This window comes from Podarcis erhardii (genome assembly GCF_964252035.2).
Source record: "Podarcis erhardii genome assembly, chromosome: 2".
NCBI lineage: Eukaryota > Metazoa > Chordata > Lepidosauria > Squamata > Lacertidae > Podarcis > Podarcis erhardii.
In genome coordinates, this window is record NC_138498.1 from 41,988,070 (window position 1) to 42,009,968 (window position 21,899).

Here is a 21,899-nt window from a genome sequence, read left to right on the forward strand (position 1 = left end):
TGAAAGAGGGGCGGGGCTTGAGCAGCTCGCTCGCGCTCTCTCTCGCGGCGGACAGGTGCGCCGCGGCGCATGCGCCGCGAGAGTGCTTTCCCGCTGACAGCAGGCCGAGGCCGCTGTCCTCGTGGAACAACGGAAGAAGCGGCGTCTCGCCTTCCCCCGCCCCCGCGCCCCCCACGCCCTCCTCTCAGGTATGGGAGGCTCCGCGCGCGCATTGTAAGAGGCAGTTCGGCACGAGAGGGGCGGGCGCTGGCGGCGGTTGCCATGGCAACCCGCGCGAGGTGCGGGGGGGAGAGGGGTGGGAGGCTGGGGGAGTTCCCCAGGCCCCACTTGCTATGGGGAGGAGTGGGCGGGGTGTCTGCCTGGGTTGGCAGGGGGCAGCTTGCGCCCCACTGAACCGGGGGGGGGGGGGAATGAGTGGCTACGGGGGGCCAAGAGGAGCGTTACCCACAGGGACTGACAGGGGCTTGTTTTTAAGTAGTCGCCCGTGTGGGTGGCAGGTGAGGGGATGGCGGGCCGCCACCTCAGGAACTGTTCCGACGTTCTCGGTGTGGAAAAGCGAGGGAGGGATCCAGGGCCTTCCTGGCAGGCAGCCATGCTTTTGCGGGCAAACATGTACCGCTTCCATCGCTTTTAATGGACAGTCGAGTAACAACAACAGGTCGCTGAAAACTAATGGTCAGCAGCAGAGCATGTTTTTTGCCTGTTTATTTTACACAGCCGCTTCAGTTGGCAGAGCAGTCGTGCCAAGTAAAATGACACACAGTGCATCGTGCTTCTACAAAACACCTTCGCGTTTCTTTTTAAAGGATAAAAATCCCGGATTTCATTCTGCTCTGTTGCACGGCAGTGCTGCTGGTCTTTGACATTTTCCCATAGACCTGAAGTACAAAGCGAAAACGATGCCACCCCACCTGGACTCATTCTGAAATAACAGAGACTAGTAGCAATCTGGAAGCAACCCAAAGCAAATGTTTCCTGTTCCTTGAAATACTACACCACACACACCCTTACATAGAGACCTATTTTATGTGTCTGGCATTCAGTCAGTTCCTTTTGCTAACTATAACAACTTGGTGCTGTTCACTGCCCAGTGAACCTGGGAATCCTCACAAAATTCACTGTAGTAGACTATCAGTGATTTTATGAAGATGAGTTTCAGCAATGCCCTGCTATATACTTTGAGAACTCTCTGGTCTTTTTTTTCATAATGCACACATTTTCTCACTTGTTGAACTTTATTCAAGGAAACACAGCTATTGTAATGATATAGCATTTTCCTAGCCCTCGACCTGCAAAATTTTGTTTCTAGAAAAAGTATGATTCATCCCTTATTTGCATATTCATTTTTATGGGATAGAACAGGAAGTTTGTTGCACAAGTCATAGTACCGAAGTCATCACTCTCACTCCATTATGTTTGATTTAAAATCTACTTTATGGTAGGCTTGCTAGACCTTTTGTGAATTTTAAAAAGGTTTGGGCTGCAATTTTGCATGTGAGTTGTTTAAATCCCATTGGATTTTCCTTTTTTTTAAAGTTAATAAATTACAAGACCCTTTTAAAAGTCCTTTCATTATGCAGGAAAGAGTGTCATGCAACTGGCACTGGATAGGGCTTAGTATGAAGGTAGAGCTTTTAAAAATGCTTTTCATAATAATCTGTAAAGGCTCTAACAGCACACACATAAACATCCCAAGGTTTGATCTGAATACACATGAGGCTACCAGTTTGCTGGAGCTAAGCAGGTTTTGGTCTGGCCAGTGCCTGTATAGCTGGTTGCCTGGGAACCAAATGCCTTGGGTGCCATGATAGACGAAAAGTGGAATATCAGTGTAATAAATTATTCAAAAATAAGAAGGAAAAAACTTTACTGAGTTAAATGAGTTAAATGGGTAAACATAGTAAACATGCATAAGATTGCAATCTAATATCTGTTCTGGCGAGTAAAGAAGGATTTGTACAAGTCAGGTTGAATTTGCTTTTTTCATGAACTCCTAAAAGCTGCATCTGATATGGAATGTTTCTATGGCTGAAACAGAGCACAGTAACTATTGTTGTAGGATTTGTTTGTTTGTTTGAAATTTGTAACTGCACTTCTGATTTTATTACCAATACAACTTTTTGCAGTGCTAGAAAAAGAATTTTTTGTTTTCATTTTCTTACAATGTTCTCATGCTGACAACAAGACTTCAAGGTGGCTGACAATAAGTGAAAATGTTCCTTGTTGGCATTTCTAATTTGTTATTCGATGCTGACAAGTCTTTCTTGTTCTTTTTTTAATTTGCAGGACAAATTTGCGAGCTAAGCCTGCACCTGAAGCCATGAATACAAACAACCAGTGGGATGTGAACAAAGCACTAACTCTTGCTAGCCTCTTCCATTTTCTTTATGGTGCAGGAAATGCCTGTGCAATTCCGTTTTTAACTCTGTACTTTCGGCAGCTTGGACTGACTGCACCATTAGTAGGGATTATAATAGGATTAAAGCACTTAGTCACTTCTCTTTGGGCTCCACTGTGCTCCTATTTAGCAAAAACTCACAATAAGAGAAAAGTTCTCATCAGCGGATCACTACTGTGCTCAGTTGGAGCAAGTTTGCTTCTTACTCTTGTCCCACCACCGAGCAAGGACATTGTCTATAGGTATTGTAATGTGAGCCAGCATCCAAATAAATTACTGACAGCAAACCAGGTGTCTGATGTAAATGTGAACAGTCCAAGTGCAATGAATGTTAACCCTGCCTCTGATGACAAAGCACTCTCTACTGAATCATTTGGAATAATCTCTAAGGACTTGATTACTACTGGAAAGCCAATAGTAACAAATGCACCATTCAAAATTTATTCCACTATTAATATCCCTTCTGTGATCAACAGTGGTGTCAACGATGGTGATACAAGTACCCAGCAATTCACTGATGTTTCGTATGGTGTGATATCTGGTACTTCTGGGAAAGAAGTTTCCCCAGGAGAACAAACGTTGGAGACACTGACTGTAAACAGACCTGTGAAGGCAACTAGTAGCCCACCTGCTGATATGAATATTGAAGAAAAATTTGTGGAAAATGACTCTTCAGAAAGAAGTGCTAACTTCTCATTTTACACAGCCCCTGTACCTCTTAAAAAGACACAATATGTATTCAAAAACTTGTCAGGTCGCTGGGAAAGAGCACAGGATATGAGCTCTTGGTTACTACAAGGAACTGACTTCTTGGACAGTGAGCACCAGGCCTTTCTTATGGTGCTAGGTGCTGTTGTTCTTTGGGAGCTCCTGGCTGCACCTCTTGGATGGATGGTTGAGGACAGCCTCTATGAGTACCTTGATTTTGTTGATGCAGCAGACAAATATGGAAATCTTTGGATTTGGAGTTACTTAGGAGCATCTATGGGTGTCTGTGGTGTAGCAATATTTGTGGATCAGCTGAGTTGCTTCTTGAGCACGAATATCCCACGTTTTGCAGTGCATTTTTATGGCTATGCCATGTTGCTAACTTTAACGTTGGCTGTCAGTGTCTTCTTTCCCATTCATGTGTCCAAAAAAAGTGAACATGTAAACAAAACAGTCAAAGCTTTAAACCTGATTGGGAGCGACGGCAGAACCATCCTGTGTGCAGTAACTGTCTTCCTCACGGGTGCCATTGGGTCAACTGTGCAGAATTTTCTTTTCTGGCAAATGCAGGACCAAGGCAGCAGTGAATTATACATGGGTCTCTCAGTGGCCATTGGACTGATTGCTGAAATCCTGCTCTACATCTTCAAAAGCAAGTTACTAAGGACTCTCTCAGCTGGTGGCACAGTTGCCTTGAGTTTAAGCTGCCTTGCAGCACAGCTGCTCTACTATTCCTTCCTATGGAACACCTGGTCTGTGCTGCCAATCCAGATCTTCTGTGCCTTCAGCAATGGTGCCCTGTGGTGGGCTGTGAACATGCTGGCAGATGACATTGCCACTCCTGGCACAGAAAGGTCTCTCCACCTTGTCCTACAGGGCCTCTCTTGTGGCTGTGGAGCCAGTCTGGGAAGTTTTGCAGGAGGGTTTGTTGTGAACAGCTTTGGCCTAGCAGTGCTCTATCGGGCATGTTCCATTACTTTAATACTGTGGTTAATCTTGTTCTTGATTGTCCAATCCAAGTTGCCACGTCAAAAAAGAATTAATTACTCCCGACTCCTAGCTGCAGATTCTAGTGATATGAGTGACTCTGATGATGATGATAAGGAAAGGGACTGGCTGGTGAAAGCTATGAAAGACGAGAACTTCACTAGGAATTGGTAAAATTCTTGCATTTCAATGGTCTGTCAGGCAAAGAACAGACTTCGGAAGAATAGTGTGATGCTATTAGAAATGATGCACATGGAATCTGTAAGAAGCCATTCTACTAGCAGTGGGATTTTATGATGTACATATTTATAAAGAAAGCAATTATAAAGATTTTATAAAGATTTTATTTTCCTAAGATTAATTTATTGCAAAAACTTGTAGCATTTTATTTGCTTTTCTAAGATTTATGTTTTCATGATCCAAGGAAATGGGACTTTTAGTTTCTGCTGAAATTAATAGTTTTTCAGCTTCAATAGTGACAAAAATTGGTTATCTTTAGAGACCCAGCTGGCCATATAGGAGGTTGTAATTCATAGCAATTTAATCTTTTTTTCACTACTAGTTAATTCCTAGTAGATAACATGCTGTCTCTTCTTTCAATTTTGTCCTCAATTGGGCACAAACTGCTGTAGAAACAAATATGCTGATTCTTTATTTTTATGGATCCAACATCTTTTTGGAAACTAGCACTTGAAATAAGTGGGCCTCGATACTGGAATAAAATTGTCTAGTGGTTATGTAGATTTTATTGCTGGCAAAGTATGCGGCTTCCTTTGGTCAGTATTATTCTGAAAGAATATATTCTTTCAGAATATCTCTCATCTCCTGACTGGGAACTTCTACAAAGTAAAAACATTTCTTTTTAAACATCTCACATCTGTAATGTGAATATAAAATCTACATTGGTTAGAATGCACATGCAGTTCACAAATCTCTTGTATACTTTCTATCCTGTATTAATAGCATACGTGGAAATACTGAGTTGTACAAGTTAACTCCGGGCCCCTTAACATTAGACCCAATGGATGAGGAAGCAAAGTTTCTAGGATGTAAGGCTTTGCCTCTCTTAGGTGATGGATATTAAGAATCATTTTTTAGTACTCATAGGGCTTTGCTTAAACACTGTGAGAGGAATTCAGTGTCAAGCTCTTATAATTGTTCCATCAGCATAAGCATTTCTGCTTGGCAGATAGAACAATCCTCCCTCTCCTAAGTCCTCCCCAGAGCCAATGAGTGGCAGACACAGAGGGAGAAGAGGGAGGGAAATAGCCATTGTGCTAGCAGGACTCATTGCGTTGGCTCATTCTAGCGCAACAGTTTAGTTGAATCCAGCCCTCAGCCATAATCTAGTTTGACTGATTCAGTTTACTTAGGCAAGGGAACAAGTTAACCAATGCAGAGGGCTACAAATCCCACATGTTTGCCTGAGAGAATATACACTTTCAGCTTTATACGTGTGTGTTGGAGAAGAGCTATATCTTTATTTCATAGGGGAATCATGATTCAGAAGGATGTTAGAAGCATCATGGGAAGTTGGAAGGTGGCCTTTCAAATGCACACTACAGAGAAATCCACCTTTTAATTTAAATTGTCACACATTTCAAGCTATTGGAAAATTTCCTTTCACTTCTCCAGTGCAAACTGTGCTGCTGCTAACAAGTTGCCTTTGATGGGAGGAAGCTTGAATAGGATGTTTTACTGTTCTGCAGTAGCTTGTCCTCATCCAAATCATCTTTCTATAGGTGGTAATAGCCATGGAGAGGGCAATCTACAGGCAAAGGTTTTATGCCCAAATTTTCCCCTTCCACAGCTAATAGCAACTTCATGAAGCAGGAACATTAAACTGGTGAACATTAAACTGGTGAATCACCACACGAGCAAAGGGTGTCCCTTGCCCAGCTACTTTTTGAAAAGAAAAAAGATGTTGGGAGTTCAAGTCATGAAACTCCCATAGTCTAAATTGTCTGAATTTATCAAGTTGCTTTTCATGTGTTTTGCATGAATGCTAGGCATGTTGCTCTGAATGTTGTTGCCCTTTGGCTAAGAAAATAGTATTGACCACACCCTATGTTTACATATTGATAGTTATGGGTATGGAAAAGTGTGTGGTGTTGTAAGTAAATACCAACTTGTATCGAGAATTAACAATATAAACTGTCCTTACAGAGAACTTTATTTAATAAGTATTTGATGTAGTAGTAATTTTTCCTAGCACCCTAGCAAGTTTTCACTTCAGCAGAGGCTGATAGGCAGAACAGTATTACGAAAATATGGTGCTTTGAGAAGCAAGTTTTACCATTCATCAGTAAGAAGATTTGTTGCCCATTCTAGATTGCATATTTAACAGCTCGCTCTGGTGCAAATCTGTTTTTGTGACCCAGTGTCTTCTGGTAAAATTGCTCAGTGAAATGATTTGTCCTAGTGCCACAATCCCAAGCCAGTGCAAACAAGGACATGGTTTGAGGTGAAAGCCCTGATTGCTCTCTGTTTGCGAAAAGTTTTGCCATTCTCAGCTGTGTCCCAGAATGCTGCTGGTTTGCTTTGTCCATAGAACTCAGTGGAAGCCATTGAAAACGAAATCTGTCCCTCTCCATATAGACCAATCCTTCATTGGCATAACTCTAGCCCAGGTTCTCTTTCTCGGGTTGATAAAAATAGAACCCAGTACAGCTTGGTTGTAAGTACCGTATATGATGACATTTGGCATTACTTTGGGAGTGGGGTTAATATATATGAGGATATTTATGTATATATATTGTACAAATTTTACAAATTGATTAATATTCAAGAAGTTAATGAATAAGATAAGCAAAAATAACCATACCTATATCTAATGAGCTGAATGTTTTTTCATAAAAGTGTCAAATAGATGTTCTCATAAAATACTATAATTATTCAAATTTTCATAAATATATTCCATAAGAAAATATTGTTATATTAATACTGCAGCTACTAAAGGATTACAAAGAGATCCTATAAATGCAAATCTGACTGGGTCTTATATTATAAAAAGCCATGTTTTCTGTATTTCCCCAAATAAAAAGCTTTGATTGATTTCATCTCATACTTCGTTATTCCAGTAAAGGACAGACTGACACAATTTTTCAATAAACATGTAATCATGTTGTCTGCTTTCCTTCCCACTGATTATATTTGTCAGTTTCCCCACATAAGCTGTGTGTGAGGATATTTTATGGGAATATGACATCTGCACACAGTGTTCTTTAATGTGCATGAGTTTGATCCTGAATTGTTACATGCAGCTGCAGAAATAATTTCAAAATCCATTTTTAGATGTCAGTGTTATGTTAGCAAGTGATGACTGGCAGTATTAATGTTAATTACATAGCTTTAGTAATGAGTAGCATTAAAGACTAACTTTTAAGCATCTCAGTGCATTAATGCGCTTAAGTAACAAAAATCCTAGAGAATGATCCAGTCGCAACTGAGCATTTTAAGACCTATTGAATTACTTTTTAAAGATAATGATGTAATCATATGCACATTTTCCTGCAAGTAAGCCTCACCGAACTCAGTGGGACGTCTTGAGCACACATGCATAAATAGAAGAATTGCACTGCACAGCACATGTTTAACTCTTCTGTGAAGCCAGCAGGACATAAAAAGCTAAAGTTTGGCTAGATTGTGCCGCTAGCTTTGAGGGAAAGCAGAATTTTACCACATGATAAGAGCAACAAACATTCTGACCTAACCCAGCCATACAGTTTAACATGCTGTGGGGTGCTTTACTATTCCATCTTGTTGATGATAGCACAGGCATTAGCCAGTCAGCCGTCAAACCATAAGTCTCTGGCTTTTCCTCAATGCCTTGGAAATATGTAGAACCATCTCTTCTAGAGCTTGTTCCAACATATGTTTTCAGGGCAGCAAACATGCTTTCAAAGCAGTGCCTTCCTATGTAAAACGTTAAGGCTATTTTTACTGTAAACCCACCCATTTTTCTTCTTCCACATGGAGATTTCTTCATCCACCTTCTAATATGTTATAGTATCAATGTGCTACCTGATCTTGTGAATTTATTCTGCTCTTGTGCATTGATCACAGGAGTCTAGTTCAGTTTTGTTTTAATCTCGGTATCCCATAATTATTTTAGTTAGGTTTGCAAGTAAATAAACATTTTTAATTGCCATCTTTTTAAACTGCCTGGTATCTGGAAACTAAGCTGTGTGTGTTTGGTTTTCATTCCAAATTGCAAAATTGCAACCTCTGTTGAATGTTTTTAGAGTTCAGGTCAAATAACATATAATATGGTGTGCTGATTGCATCACCTTCTACCAAGACATGCTTTTATCTTTGTAACCATAGAAATTGCCTTCTGTAACACCTCTCAGTGTTTGCCTTTTCCCAAACCTTTTCCAAGCACTAGGTGTTGGTTGTAACTTGATAAGGCCGAATGTGTTGTTTAGAAGACTTGCAATTATTTCCACTGGATGTGATTTCTTGCAAGAATTCAAATTTTCTGTGACATGCATACAGTCTCACAGATTGCCTCAGTGCCATCTCTCCAAAGAGATGCATTGACAGGAGTATACGCTGAGAGAAATTTTTGATTTCTGTGTATTTGTTATGTGCAACTCATTCCAGGTTCTTCAAAAGATTCAGCATAATCGGCAAACATTCTCACAAAAGACATTCAGTGAGGAATTTACAGTCAAGTTTGAGATCTGGTATGTTTAAGGCATAAAAATTCATGTTTTATAATTCCTCGCAGGAAAAGGGAAAAGTTGACAGCTATGCTTTAAGTAGCGTTTACTTAGCTTTTAGAAAATTGGTCTCATTTTGCCCTTTTCTGTCAGATAGCTAAAAGCAGCTAGTTACAGGTCTGCCGTAGTCAAAACAGAATTTAAAAAATCCTTCCAGTAGCACCTTAGAGACCAACTAAGTTTGTCATTGGTATGAGCTTTCGTGTGCATGCACAAAATTTTATTTTAAAAGCAGCTGTGTAATTTCTTCATCTCTCCCCGCCCCCATCAATACATTATGAGGCAATTCAAAAACTGAATCTCTTTGATGGAGCATGTGTTGATCTTCTATTCAAATAACTTCATTTATTTTGCTACTATATTATAATACTGCTCTTCATTTTTCCAGTATGTAAAATGCCTGTTGTGATGAGAACCACTGGAATTGAATTTTGTCTTGGCTATTCGTGAGGAAATATTACTACTTGATAATGCAACGATTAGGAATTTGGCTTTCTTTTATAGATCGTTGGGGTTCCTTATATGTTTCCTGATAAACTGAAGGCATTGATATATTTTTGCTGCTAATATGAGATATGAATAAATATTGATTGATACGGAAGTCAAAAGCAAATATTTACCTGGTTTGTATGAGAAATATGTCAAGTGCATAAGAGAAATTTACTTGTGAATTGAACTTTCTTATTTGCTTCTACCAGTTCTGCCCAGCACCTTTTGTTTGATACTGACAGCATACTCAGTAATCTACAGACTCATAAACTCAGGCCTAGCTCTCACAAATATTATGAGTTTAAATTCCCATACTTGTAAATTGCCTGGAATAAATCTCTAAAAGTTGCTATACATACCTTCATTTTTGCTCTTGGTTATATTCATTCCAGGAAAGGGGACTGCCTCTTTAGCCTTCAAATATCTTCTTAATTTAAACATTGTTCCGTGCTCTTTCCATGCAAAGTTGAGCAGTCCAAACAAATCTGAGATGACACATATTGAGAGCTCCGTGTGATGCTTCATTTAGTGAGATGAGTCATTTTCATTGGCTGAGCCTCCAAGCTTTTATGTATGTAATTAAGATGCAATAATAAGCTTGCAGGTGTTTCTACTTTAACAGGAAACAGCCAATATGTTTCTCTATGGAGTTTGGCATATCTTCCTACTGTTTGACAAGTAGTCTGCATTCGCACCAAAAAATGATACAGCATCTGAGGACATTGTGCTCAGGAGGAAGCTAGCAAAAGGCTAGCACATGAAAACATGAAGTCAAATATTTTTAAATCCACTACCCATAGGCCAGAAAGTGGCATTTCTCCCCAGTATGGTCAGCTGTGTTTGGTTTTTAAAACTAAATAGCTGGATTTATAGGGAGGATATTGTTTCGACATTTATTTAGAAACAGACTGATTTGATGACTCTTTACAATTTGCTGCCTCTCTGCAACTAGAGCATCCAGACCTATCCTGGCTTACACTAACTTTTGCGTAGGAATCTAAATGCATGTCAGCATTTCTGTTTGCTTGAGGGGCCTATGTCAATGTGCATTGGTGTGCTTTGTCACCAGAATTTCACCAAGCCCTCTGGAAAGATTTAAAGTTGCTGTGCTGCATTTGAACTCTGCTCTTAGTTAACTCTGAGAGTCACTCAAAAGCCTGTTGTCTCAGTAATCTCTGAGCCTTCTTATCCCATGACTTCTAACTTTACTCAGGGGCCTTTGATTTAGGACAAGCATTTTGAGGTTGAAAATGTCTACACCTCTATCCATATGCTTGAACCACATCATCATCATCATCTATTATTATTTATAACCCACCCATCTGGCTGGGTTTCCCCAGCCACATGAAAATCAAGACTTTGTAGCAGCGATTACCTGGCAGAACCTTCTGTGGAACTGGTGGAAAGGTGGACCCAAGAGGGTGGAATTTCAACAAACAGTGCCTAAGGAAGCCCAGTGTTAAAGTGAACACACATACACATTCAAACGAGCTCTCAAGGCCCCGTGAATGAGTGGTTGTAACAAGAAAGAAACCACAGTGTACGCTAATAGTTGACACACTATGCTGTATCTTTAATTCAGGATGCTGTATGTTCAAGTCTAGGTAGGCATGTAGTCTAGACAGCCTACTATCATGTAGTCTAGACAGTACTAGTCTAGACAGCCTACTATCAACAAGGAAAACAATGGACCCTCCCTCTCCTACTCCAATCTGTCTGCAAAGCAACTTCAGAAAGCCACATGACTGAGTAACTAGGACATTTCAAGTAGGAAAAATGCCGGAGGCTTCTGTTGTGCCATTGTGGGATACAGGAAGCTGGACAAAATAGATATTTGATCTGATTTAGTGAGGCTCTTACATTCTAATGACTAAATACTTTTGAGGCATTAAATAAAGGAACTTGCAGGGCTTTGGTAAAAAGCAGAAATCCGTAATACCTCTCAATCAATGTAAATAGCTCTTCACCTGCATATTTCATGGCAGGTTGAGTCATTACAAGTCGCACTCAAAGGAAGTACTGTACAAATAAAAGAGGAAGATGAAACTTGACTATTCGTTGTTTCCATCAATGTCGCATTAGAAGAAAGCCAAAGGGAAGAGAGATTTAAGCCAGTTGCTGTGGTAGCTGGAAGTAGGGCAACAGAAGAAGGTTTGGGGTAGGAGGACAGGTGTTGTGATGACAAAAGCCTCACCTGTTGAATTCCTACTTATTATGCAGCTAATAAAGCTGCAGGAGGAACCTGGCCTGAAGAAAGCAACCCAAAGGCAAAGGTGCATTCATTTTGGAGACTGAGCTTATAGAAGTGTTGTCAGAGGAAGAGAGAATTTTTGCTACCTTCTTCCTCGGTGAGATGCGGAAGAGATGAATAGAGGGTATAAAAAACACAAATGAGTCTGTAACTTATCTGATACTTTGCTCCATGGTATTTAGGGGAAGGTTTCGAACACAGCCAAATTGCAACTTAGATCAGGGATCCGTTTGAAAAGTGCCAATCAGCTGAGTTTACTCAGAAGCATAAGAAGACGCCTGCAGGATCAGACCAAACACCTGACTAGTCCAGTATCTTATTCTGACACTGGCCAGATGCCTATGAGAAGCCCGCAAGAGGCAATGTCACTCTCACTCTCAAGATTCCCAGCCATGGGCATATATAGCCTTTTCTTCCACAAATTTGGGTGGTTTTATTGCTTCATCTGTGAGGGATTTTAGAAATGTTGGTGTAGGATTTATAATTTTAATTGTGTTTTACTGGTTGATTATTTAATGTTTGTAAACTACTCTGGAATCTATTTACAAGAAGGTCAGTTTAGAAGCTCCATGGCTAAATGAAACATTTGTGTCTTAGCTGCCTTGATTTTAAGGAACCACTTCTAAAGCCCTGTACTCAAAGTGCCTGTTGAATGGTTTGCTTATTAATGTCCTCGTTGTGGGATGTGAAACACAGAGCAGTCAAATACAACATTTATAGAGTGGACATAAAAGGGGGTGTCTGGACCAGCCAGTTGGAACTTCCTGTTTCCTCCTGGGCTGGGACAGACTTCCTTTATATGTGACCAGAGATGGGCGTGACCTCACCTATGCAGGTAACAAAACAGCACAGGGGATGCAGACATCTTTCTCTCTGACTCCATTCCTCAAAGAAGCAACATCTTCTTAGCCTGAGATGCTCTCTTGGCTTGCAGCCAAGAGAGGACAAAGGAGCTATCTCCTTATGGGATAGATTCCAGGTGTATAGCTTATGTCTGCCTTCTGGGATCCATCTGTGAATAGAATGTGTGTGAATAAACTCTTTTATACTTTTATACAAGACTGTGTCGTGTCTAATCTTTTATGAGGGAATAAAAGGGAATTACCAGGAAATTTATTTTAGAGGCTTAAACGAGCCTAGCAAAGATGTTATCTGCTGTACAAGTTAGAAAGGAGAATGTTACACTGCTAAATTACAGAAGTAGTGTTAACTAGTTGGGATGGATATAATTAAACTCCTCTCCTGCCTCCCTGAACATTCCCACACTCATAACATTGGGCTTAATTTCATTCATTTGCTTTAAAAAGTAGTACCCTTCTTTCCTCCTGAAAAAAAGTCCTCAGTGCTGCCCAATATACGTTTTCCCACTGACACAACATTCATCTCACCCCTTTTAAAGCCATCTAAGTTGGTGCCTATCACATCTTGTGTTTTGCTGATGAGTAGTTTGCACTTATTTCCACCAGAGGGCGGCTCTTGGTGTCATAACAGAGCCACATCTAGTCTCCTGCAGCCTCTGATTCTATTTCATCTTTCGGCAGCTGTGCTAAAGCATCTCGGTGTGGAACTAGCAGGCAGCAGCTGCTGGGCAGGCACCAGGCTTGGCTGGTATTCTGTGCTCCTTTGATTTTGTTTCTCTATTTAATCATTCCTTTTCCAGAGGATGGGCTCTGACTTCCCTGCAACGTGTGCTCTTTAGAAGTCCTTCTCCCTAAGGAATTATGCTCATTTAAACAAACAAAGAAAAAAAGATTAGAGGGGGGAAAACCATCCCACAAGCGAGAGGCAAGGATGGAGAAAGAAACCAAGGCATCCACCCAGTACGGATCCCTGGAGTCAACCAAGTGGAAAGCAGCAGATGCAGGCAAAGGTGAGATTAGTTTGCACACCTGGGGCACAGCAGCGAAGTACCAACTCCCTCCCTGTTACTCACTGCACCCCCTGAAGTGGGGCTTAAATCCTTGCAGATCTGCATGATGTTTGTGTATGTGTGCCAGTATAACATTTGCTGGCTGGGTGTCTGCTATTTTCTGTCTTCCTTGAAAGTTTCGCAGCAGTGGAGATGGAGATGGATGTCTTGTTCACATCCCACCCCCTAAAACCCCCACTCCTGGTGATGCTATTATTGTTATTATATATATATATATATATATATATATATATATGAATGAGACCCCACCTGTCTGTCTCACTGGCAGTGCAAATGGAGCAAGTTTGCATTGAGTAGCGGCAGGCAGCGGGGAAAATATGAGTAGAGAAACCTGGCCGAGGACCAGACGCTCTAGTCTCTGTTCATTCACAAAAAGAGCCTCTGGCATGGATGGAGTTTGACTGCTGGGCGCACTCTACTAGCTTGGGGGATGCCTCAGTGCATGTGTGGGCATTACAGAACTGGCCAAAACGAGAAATGCACATGATTTGCGGTTTCCAGGAAAGGCCACGTCCCCAATGGTGAAGCTGAGGGGCATTGAGGTTAATTGATGGCTTTTAGCAATACCCCATGAAGGCACCAGGTAAGGATTTACTCCTTCTCTACTCAGCTATATACCATCCGTGTCAGTTCCCCATTTTTGTGAATGGGCATAACCGGGCAAGCGACAGGCAGGAAGGAGTTATTGCCAAAACTCCCCATTCAAGAATTCAGCTATCTCCTTCTGTTGCTTAGAGAAGCAGCCGCACCTTATCAGTACAAATGCCTTTATCAGATCCTCGGTACAGTGTAGACTAGTGGCTAAAGCAGCATGCAGGACAAGGATGTTGCAGTTCCTTCCCCTTCAGCCCCTGCTGGTGGGTGGGTGTTTATTATGTATATATATGATACACAGAAGCATATTGCCATCAGGAGAATAGCACATTTGACCTGCTGCCCAAACCAAGTGTAATGGTTATAAGGGGTTACTTGTGCGTAAGTTGCCATTACGGCTGGTTAGATCGCCTGGTTAACCTTGCCTCGGCTGACAGCCCTTCGCTCCGTGGCCGTTCAGTCGCTTGCAGAATCCGTCAGTGGGCGTTTCTTGAACCTCTTCCAGCAAAGAAGTTGTTTGACGCCAAGTCTCCGCCTACTCTCCCTGCGCGGAAATCTTCTGCGCAGGGAAGGAGTGGGCAGAGGCGTGCCTGTGCTTTCCCCACTAGTTTCGGGCGAAGAGTCTTGGAGACCCCTCTCCGACTCCTCCATCTCCCTCTCTTCTCTACTGGTGTTGCACTGATTTCCTTCCCCTCTGCTGGTCCCCTCTCCTGCATCGCTTGGGAGCCTTGCCTCCACCTCTCGCTCCGATGTCAGTTCCCTGACACCAAGTCTACCTGTTTCAGCCAGGTTGCATGGCAAAGAAGACCCTGTTGCTTGAAACAGTGGGTCTGGGCACTTGGCTGAGTTAGGTGGGTCACCAAGTGCAAAATTACACAAGGTGGCTCAGCTCAGGTCTGGAAGTAGCATGCCAGCTTGGGTTCCTATGGGCTCCACACAAGCTGAGAGTACATCGTGTGGATGGGTGTGCCTTCTCTCAATCCCCAAAGCCTTCAGCTGGCTCCAACCAAGAGCTACTCCCCCTGGAGGCTAGAGACAGCATGGGGTTGGCAGCCAGTGGTTTAATCACTCCCACCACAGCAGGTGAAGTTAATAGCTCAGTTCCGGACAAGAATACAGTGGTACCTCAGGTTACAGACGCTTTAGGTTACAGATGCTTCAGGCTACAGACTTGGCTAACCCGGAAGAAGTACCTCGGGTTAAGAACTTTGCTTCAGGATGAGAACAGAAATTGCATGGTGGCAGCAGCGGGAAGCCCCACTAAAGTGGTGTTTCAGGTTAAGAACAGACCTCCAGAATGAATTAAGTTCTTAACCCAAGGTACCACTGTATAGCATTTTGTTTGTGAGTTCTCTTACTATGGGATTTTCTGCTATAGCTTTTAGGGTGGACTAATAGTGCAATGGGAGAGGGGGTGCATTTTGTGTGTGTATGTGTGTCATCTGCCTTGAAGTGAAGGGTCTTTCATCTGTGTTAAGTTTCTGTAGGACCTGATGCAGTTCTTAGCATCTTATACGACTCAGCCTAAAGGGTTAGGGGCCATCATCAACAGATTTGCTGGAGATGGCTGTGGTGCTAGGCTCCTAGCCAGCATCTGCTTCCTCCAAAGTCACGGGAGGCAGATGTTTTAAACTTCCATCTTCTTCATTCATTCTCTCTTCCCAAGTAATGATCACAGCATTGTTTAGCTCATAGGTTTTCAACCTTTTTGATTCCACGGCTGCCTTGACCCAGCTACATTCTTCCTGCAGCACCCCTGTGGGGTTCAGAAGCCCAGTTATGTCACCCCTTGCCTGCAGAGCTGGCAGCCTCTCACCCTTTTTCAAATACCCTCTCTTGTGGAGTGTTTCCTCAGCCTGCTCTCTTCTCCCCTCTCCTTGGGAGTGCTCTGGGCAGCTGCCATCCCTGGTCTCTGAGCTGCCCCCTCTGACCCAAAGAGAGGTGCTTCCTCCCACTGCCTCGCAGGGGCCTCAGAAGCACCCCCTGGCCAGCCCCAGAGACACCAGCTTGTAGCCAGGGCTGCTGCAACAAGCAGCTCTGCAAGCCTTAGAGAGGCAGAGATGCAAGAGGTATCAGGGGAGGGAAGGAAAGAGGGCCAGAGGCCAGAGGCTGGCTCTTTCCTCTGACTTGACTCACTGGCACAGGCCGGTGTTGGTAGGTCATTTGGCTCCAGTAATGAAGCATTGATCTCATCACTTGGCTCTGCTAGTGTGTGCCAAGGAAGCTGGAGATAGTGTGAGATGCACTGATGGCCTTTATACACTTTGTATAAAGATAATGCAGCTGCATGTCTGTCCCAACATCCAAAGGAATAATATTCTTCAGGAATGACTGGTCCAGTTAGTGAAAAATACAGAGCACGAGAGATGATGTTGGGGTTCAGACTTGATTGCATGTCAACTAATTCTGCCTATTTGTGTATGTGAGGGAGGAGCAATTTTGCAGGAGACTTTCACTGCAGGTAGATGCTCCATTCATTCAGGCAGATGCGTGTTTTCCCCCATTTTATTTTAAACATTTATTTCCATTCATCCAAACCCATTCCAGGGTGGTTTGTAAGAATATCCATAGCAGTACTGGCACATGGGGGGGGGGGGGGAAGGACAGAAGTACAGGAAGCTGCCTCAAACCACATCAGACCATTGGTCCATCTTTAGCTCAGTATTGCCAACACAGACTGGCAGTGGTTTTCCAGGTTTTCTGACAGGGGCCTTTCCCAGACCTACTTAGAGATGACCGAGATGGAACCTGGTTACATGCAAGTCAGGTGCACAGTCCTTCCCCAGAAAGCAGAGGGTACAAGACTCAGCAATAGAAACTTTTTTCATATTGTAAACTGCCCTGTGATCCTCAGGTGAAGGATGGCAAAGAAATTTAACAACAACAAGAACAACTATTCAACATTGAAATGAGGCTACTTCCTAACATCTGTGAGGGTGGGAAGAGAATGTGCTTCAAGGCTGCCCTTGGCTCAGTAGGGGTGGTAAAGATTCATTATGTATTTGAGATCAAATGCACTTCAAATGCAGGAAGTGCCCTAATCCAATCAGGATGAATTCTGAGCCTGGCATTATGCAAAGAGCCAGGCTTTATGATTGTTACTGGCTCCTCTTATGGTTGATTGTAAAAAAACAACAACCTCAAAGCAGTTTACAAGAAGGTAAAACAAGAAAATCAAGAAAAAACTCACAACTTTGAAACAATGAAGGTTCCTAGGACTTTTGCAGTCCATTTCTGTGTCTGCAAGAAATGTACGCAGGGGTTGCATGTTTGCTGCAGCAATGTATTATTTTAGCCAAAACTGTACACAGCAATATTTTGTTACTGTAGTAAATAACTATTTTTCATCCCTCATTCCAAGAATCACAACTGCTGAGTCCGTTCTTATTTGGGGAGCAGTTGTTTGAATGTCATACTGGACAGTGCCTGTGATATGAAGGATAACAGGAGCAACTTAACTGTTCACCCTGCCCACTTGCACCTATTGAAGGACCTGTGGAGTTCCCCCCCCCAAAAAAAGTCTTTGCTTGAGTTCTTTGCTTGATGTAGGTGAGAGAGCAACTTTTTAACCAAGAGAACCTCTCTCCTTCCATAGTCAAAATGGCAGGCCAGTCCTAACTGCTACTCCCTGGTGGGTCTTCTCTAGAGCAGAAGCTTTTGTTATTTGGACCTTTGACACAATAATAATAGCAGCACAGTACCATTCCCCCTATGGGGAAAGGAAAAGGCATGCACAGATAATTCGGTCTCCAGCAATACTGGTTTCGTTTCAGAGATTCCACAAGGGATTATAATAAAAAAGCTAAGAAGAGCACATTCCCTGTAATCTTAGTATAAGAGTTCAGGCTCTGAAATTGCTGCCAGACTCTTGACAACTATGTCAAGAAGATAGGAGGGGAAATGTGCTTCTCTAGAGGTATAAAGAGAAATGAGCCCCCCAGGCATTGCTGTGAAAGAAATATGTCTGCCTCAGGGGAGTTTGGAAGGTGTAGCTGAGGAGCAGCTGCCAAATATGGAATTAATTCTCTGCAGTCCCCCCTCCATTTCCTCAGTGATATTTTCATGCCATTTTATCAGCTGCTCTTAGATCCTGTTGAAGGCAATGATATGAGACTGAACTGTGGCTCTCCAGAGGTTGTTGGACCACAACTCCCATCATGCCTCATCCTCGGCTTTGCTGGCTGAGGCTGATGGGAGTCGGAGTCCAACAGTGTTGGGGAGGTGCACAGGTCCCACATAGGCCATATAAGGCAGCCTGACAGAAATCAGAACCTCTTAGCCATGTGGCCATAAATTGGAAGCGATTCCAGTCCAATCACTGATGGCATTGCTTGCTTTCCTGTCCACCTCTATCCCATCTGCTAACTGAGTTCCTTTTCCCTTTTGCCCTCAGAGGATGAGATAGTGTCCATGGCCGACTCCACAACAACCATTGATGACATCGAAGGGGAGCTCTTCAAAATTGAGAGGATCCGGGAAGTTCTGGTGCGGAGGGAGTCGGAGCTCAGATACATGTGAGTTGGGAAACTAGGAGAGCAGGATGCCCGTGGGAGGGCGCTCAGCAAGGTGCAAAGTCTCCGTGGGCAGGATCCTTTCTCTTTCCACCACCTATAAGGAGGCAAGAGGCAGCTGGTCCTGGGTGCTCCTCTTCATCTCTCCCTCTCTCTGTCTAGATCTGCTCAGTTTCCCTCTCTCTGCTTTGAGTTCACAATTCAGTCTCTCTCATTTTCTAATGGCCCTGGAGTCTGATGATGCTCCCTTTGAAAGGATGTAGACTTAACTCAGTGAGAAGAGTCCACAAGAGTATCAGGCCTCTCTTTCAGCCTGCCTGGGTGGGCGGGATCCCATGTTTTCTCAGGCTGCATATGCCAACTTCAGGAAAGGTCAAATAGCCAGTCTGGCCCTCTGCATCATGGAACATCACCCCCCTCCCTGAAGCGTGTAAGGGTTTCTCAGCAGACAGCTGATTGGGAAGCAGCTCATGGGAGCATGGGTGTTTTGAAAAGAGCTGCTGTATAGGATGTGTTATTAGCCCAATGCTGCCGACTAAGTTCTGTGTCTGTGGATAGTGAAAATATGAGATGGGCTGCCTCCAGCCTCTTCACCTAAACCTCTTCACCAAGCCTACATGTGCAGAAGTTGTACACATGTACATGCTGTACACAGAATCTGTACAGCAGCCACTTCACAATTTCTTCATGTTTGAATCAATGGAAAGGGACTACTGCATGACCATGAAAACATTTCCTGGACTAATCTGGTATCACAGGACATTGTTATCTCGCTGAGGTAAAACCAGGTCAGGAGAGAGCTATGGATTAAAAATTCAGGAGCTCCTCCTGACTATTCATAGATGCACCAAGAGTGGGGAACTTGTGTTTATTCAGACATTGTTGGACTGCAACTCCCATCAGCCCCAGACAGCACAGTATAGTCATCTCCACCCCACCCCCGTTTCTCTCTCTCTCTCTCTCTTTTTCATCTCTCTCTCTCTATATATATATATCTCCCTGCTGAATTGGGTTGGGAGGTAAAGGGTGTAGCACACTGTTCCTGAACATAGAAATTTGGTTTTACTGTCACAGCCAATAGTCATTGACACTGTATATGGTCCAGAGGCTCAAGGGGCCACCACCTTGAAGATCTGATCAGTGCCTGGACAGGAGGCAGCCTGGGAACCTCATGTATGCTGCCTTGGGTTCCATTATGGAAGAAAGGCAGGATGCTGTTGTAAGGAAAATAAACAATAAGTGTGTAATCCTTTGAAAAGCCACCCAAGCTAGCAACCGGTGACACATCTTATGGTACGATTTTTCTTCTCAATCCTGAGCCAACCACAGCCCTTGCCCCTGCCATGTCAATGAGAATGAGATGTAGCATCGCGCTATTTAGAAAATGCAAAAAGAAACTCATCTTCCCTTTGATGACTTCCAGCATCTGGTACTGCAGAGACTGACTGTAGCTAGCCTAATCTGTGCCAGCCCTTCTGCAGCTAAGAATGACTCAGCTAAGCAAAGCTCCTGTGATCCAGCTGTACTCATCCCAATGCCATAGAGATTGGTCCTCATCAAAGGCTGGGCTGCTGTTAGGAACCTATGTATCCCTTGGGGCATCCATGGATCTTTGGATGTACCTTGAACACAGGGCTGGCTAACCTGTGACCCTCCAGATGTTGTGGGACTCCAGTTCCCATCAGCCCCACCCAGGAAAGGGTTTGTCAGGAAAGGGTGGGAGGTGTGGTCTGGCAATGCCTGGAGGACGTGGCTGCTTTAGTGGAACTGTGCAATCCTCCTAAGAAACCCCCTTGACAAATGCATCTCATTTTTACGTGACGCATCCTGGCATATATTTCAGACTCAGCCAAAGGGAAGTGCCATAAGGACCCCAGGGATGCATCCATTGTCCTTTATGCAGCATTATTCTGGATCCCAGGAAACTGCCTGAGCCAGATCATTGGTCCCTTTTGCTCAGGGCTTGGCAGTGGCTATCCAGAGTTTGAGGCAAAGGTCTTTTCTGGTTTGACTTGGAGATGCTGGGGATTGAACCGAGGACCTCCTGTATGCAAACCAGATGCTCTACCACTTCTTCTGGTTCCTGTCCAACAGAAAGCATATTCTTGGTGCTGCAATGAACCCCAAACAGGGGCTGTTAGAGAAGAAGCACCCCCCAAATATGTCTGCATTGCAGGTTTGGCAGCCCTGGGCTTTCAAGGAATAGCACTGCCAGGTTTCTGCGGCCTGTATACACATAGAGAGAGATCTAAAACTGAAGTCAGAGGTGAGTCATCATTCATCAACATCAGCCTAAACCTGACTGCGATGTCAACACTGTGCCTCTCTCCTAGGGGTGGAAAGCCCTCCCATTTGCCGTGTTACAGCATGGCCTTTTCCTTCTTGAGTCAGCAGTGCAAGCTGACTTTTTCAAGGCAGTGGAAGGAGGGAGAAATTTCTATAGCTCTGATTTCCATGCTACAGCAGCCTTTGTTTGTTTTCTCCAAGCTCTGAATCACTCCGTGGAAGAAGCAGCCAAGCTGCAGGTGTCAATATCCACCCTCCAGCACACAAGGCAGGTTTGCTCTGCATAGACTGTGGGTTCCACAGAGCAGGGCTAATTTTTGCCCCTGAAAGATATCTACAGGGACAGGAATTTGCAAGGGCAGACAAAAGCCTTTTCCTAGATCCAGATTTCTTTTCATCTGTCCACCTCCAAATTGACTTAGCTCTTAAACCAGAGAAAGGGACCTGTGACCATCTATACACTGTTGGACAACAGCTTCCATCAGCCCCAGCCGGCATGGCCAATGGTCAGGGATGGTGATGATGTAGTCCAGAATCATCTGCAGGGCACCAGGTTGTCCTAGAAGTCATACACACACACACACACACACACACACACACCAGTCTTCCATAGAGATGAAAAGTATATAGATGAAAACAGCAGCAGCAGCAACAAAATCCAACTATCTAAGCTAGCCAGGCATAGAAGAACATCAACCAGAAGTGAACCGGTCTTGCACTCACTATGAAAAGAGAGCAAAAAGGTGGCTTACTGTTGCAGCTTACTGTAAAAACAGCACACAGTAGAGCTTTCTGGCAGGACCACAGCAGGCAAGTGGGCTCCAGAGATGGTCTTTGGAGCATGATGTTCCTACACCAAGTCAATGGCTTTAAAGTGTAGCCTGAACAGGACCCAGAAGTGATTTGACAATCCTTGCAACTGGCCTGACATATAGTGGGTTGGAAATGATTGTGCCTTCCAACACCTGTCAGAAGGACTGCACTTAGGCTGAAACTTCTGTAGCATCTTCAAGGGCAGCTC

The 21,899-nt window shown here is 43.4% G+C and overlaps 2 protein-coding genes across 5 annotated transcripts in view; both read left to right on the forward strand.

Annotated features, from left to right (window-relative positions):
- LOC309334473 (bMERB domain-containing protein 1-like) overlaps window positions 1-21,899 on the forward strand; it is a 35,851-nt gene that overhangs the window by 52 nt on the left and 13,900 nt on the right. The window contains exons 1-3 of one of the 2 annotated variants that reach the window (XM_081848781.1): window positions 13,079-13,149; window positions 13,218-13,427; window positions 18,475-18,595. In XM_081848781.1, coding sequence (XP_081704907.1) covers window positions 13,349-13,427; window positions 18,475-18,595 — 200 coding nt within the window. In that variant the 5' untranslated portion in view covers window positions 13,079-13,149; window positions 13,218-13,348. Of the gene's footprint in view, window positions 1-13,078; window positions 13,150-13,217; window positions 13,428-18,474; window positions 18,596-21,899 lie in introns of those variants that run through there. The other variant, XM_081848782.1, reaches the window with a different exon arrangement.
- MFSD6L (major facilitator superfamily domain containing 6 like) lies at window positions 11-7,147 on the forward strand. Of its 3 annotated transcripts, none has more exons than XM_081848680.1 (2): window positions 11-188; window positions 2,287-7,147. In XM_081848680.1, exons 1-2 carry the CDS (start codon window positions 70-72, stop codon window positions 4,265-4,267), a joined length of 2,100 nt encoding a protein of 699 aa, XP_081704806.1. In that variant the 5' UTR covers window positions 11-69; the 3' UTR covers window positions 4,268-7,147. The 3 variants fall into 3 exon arrangements, with proteins under 3 accessions (XP_081704806.1, XP_081704807.1, XP_081704808.1); XM_081848681.1 differs by having other exon boundaries at window positions 176-213; XM_081848682.1 differs by lacking the exon at window positions 11-188 and adding an exon at window positions 219-278.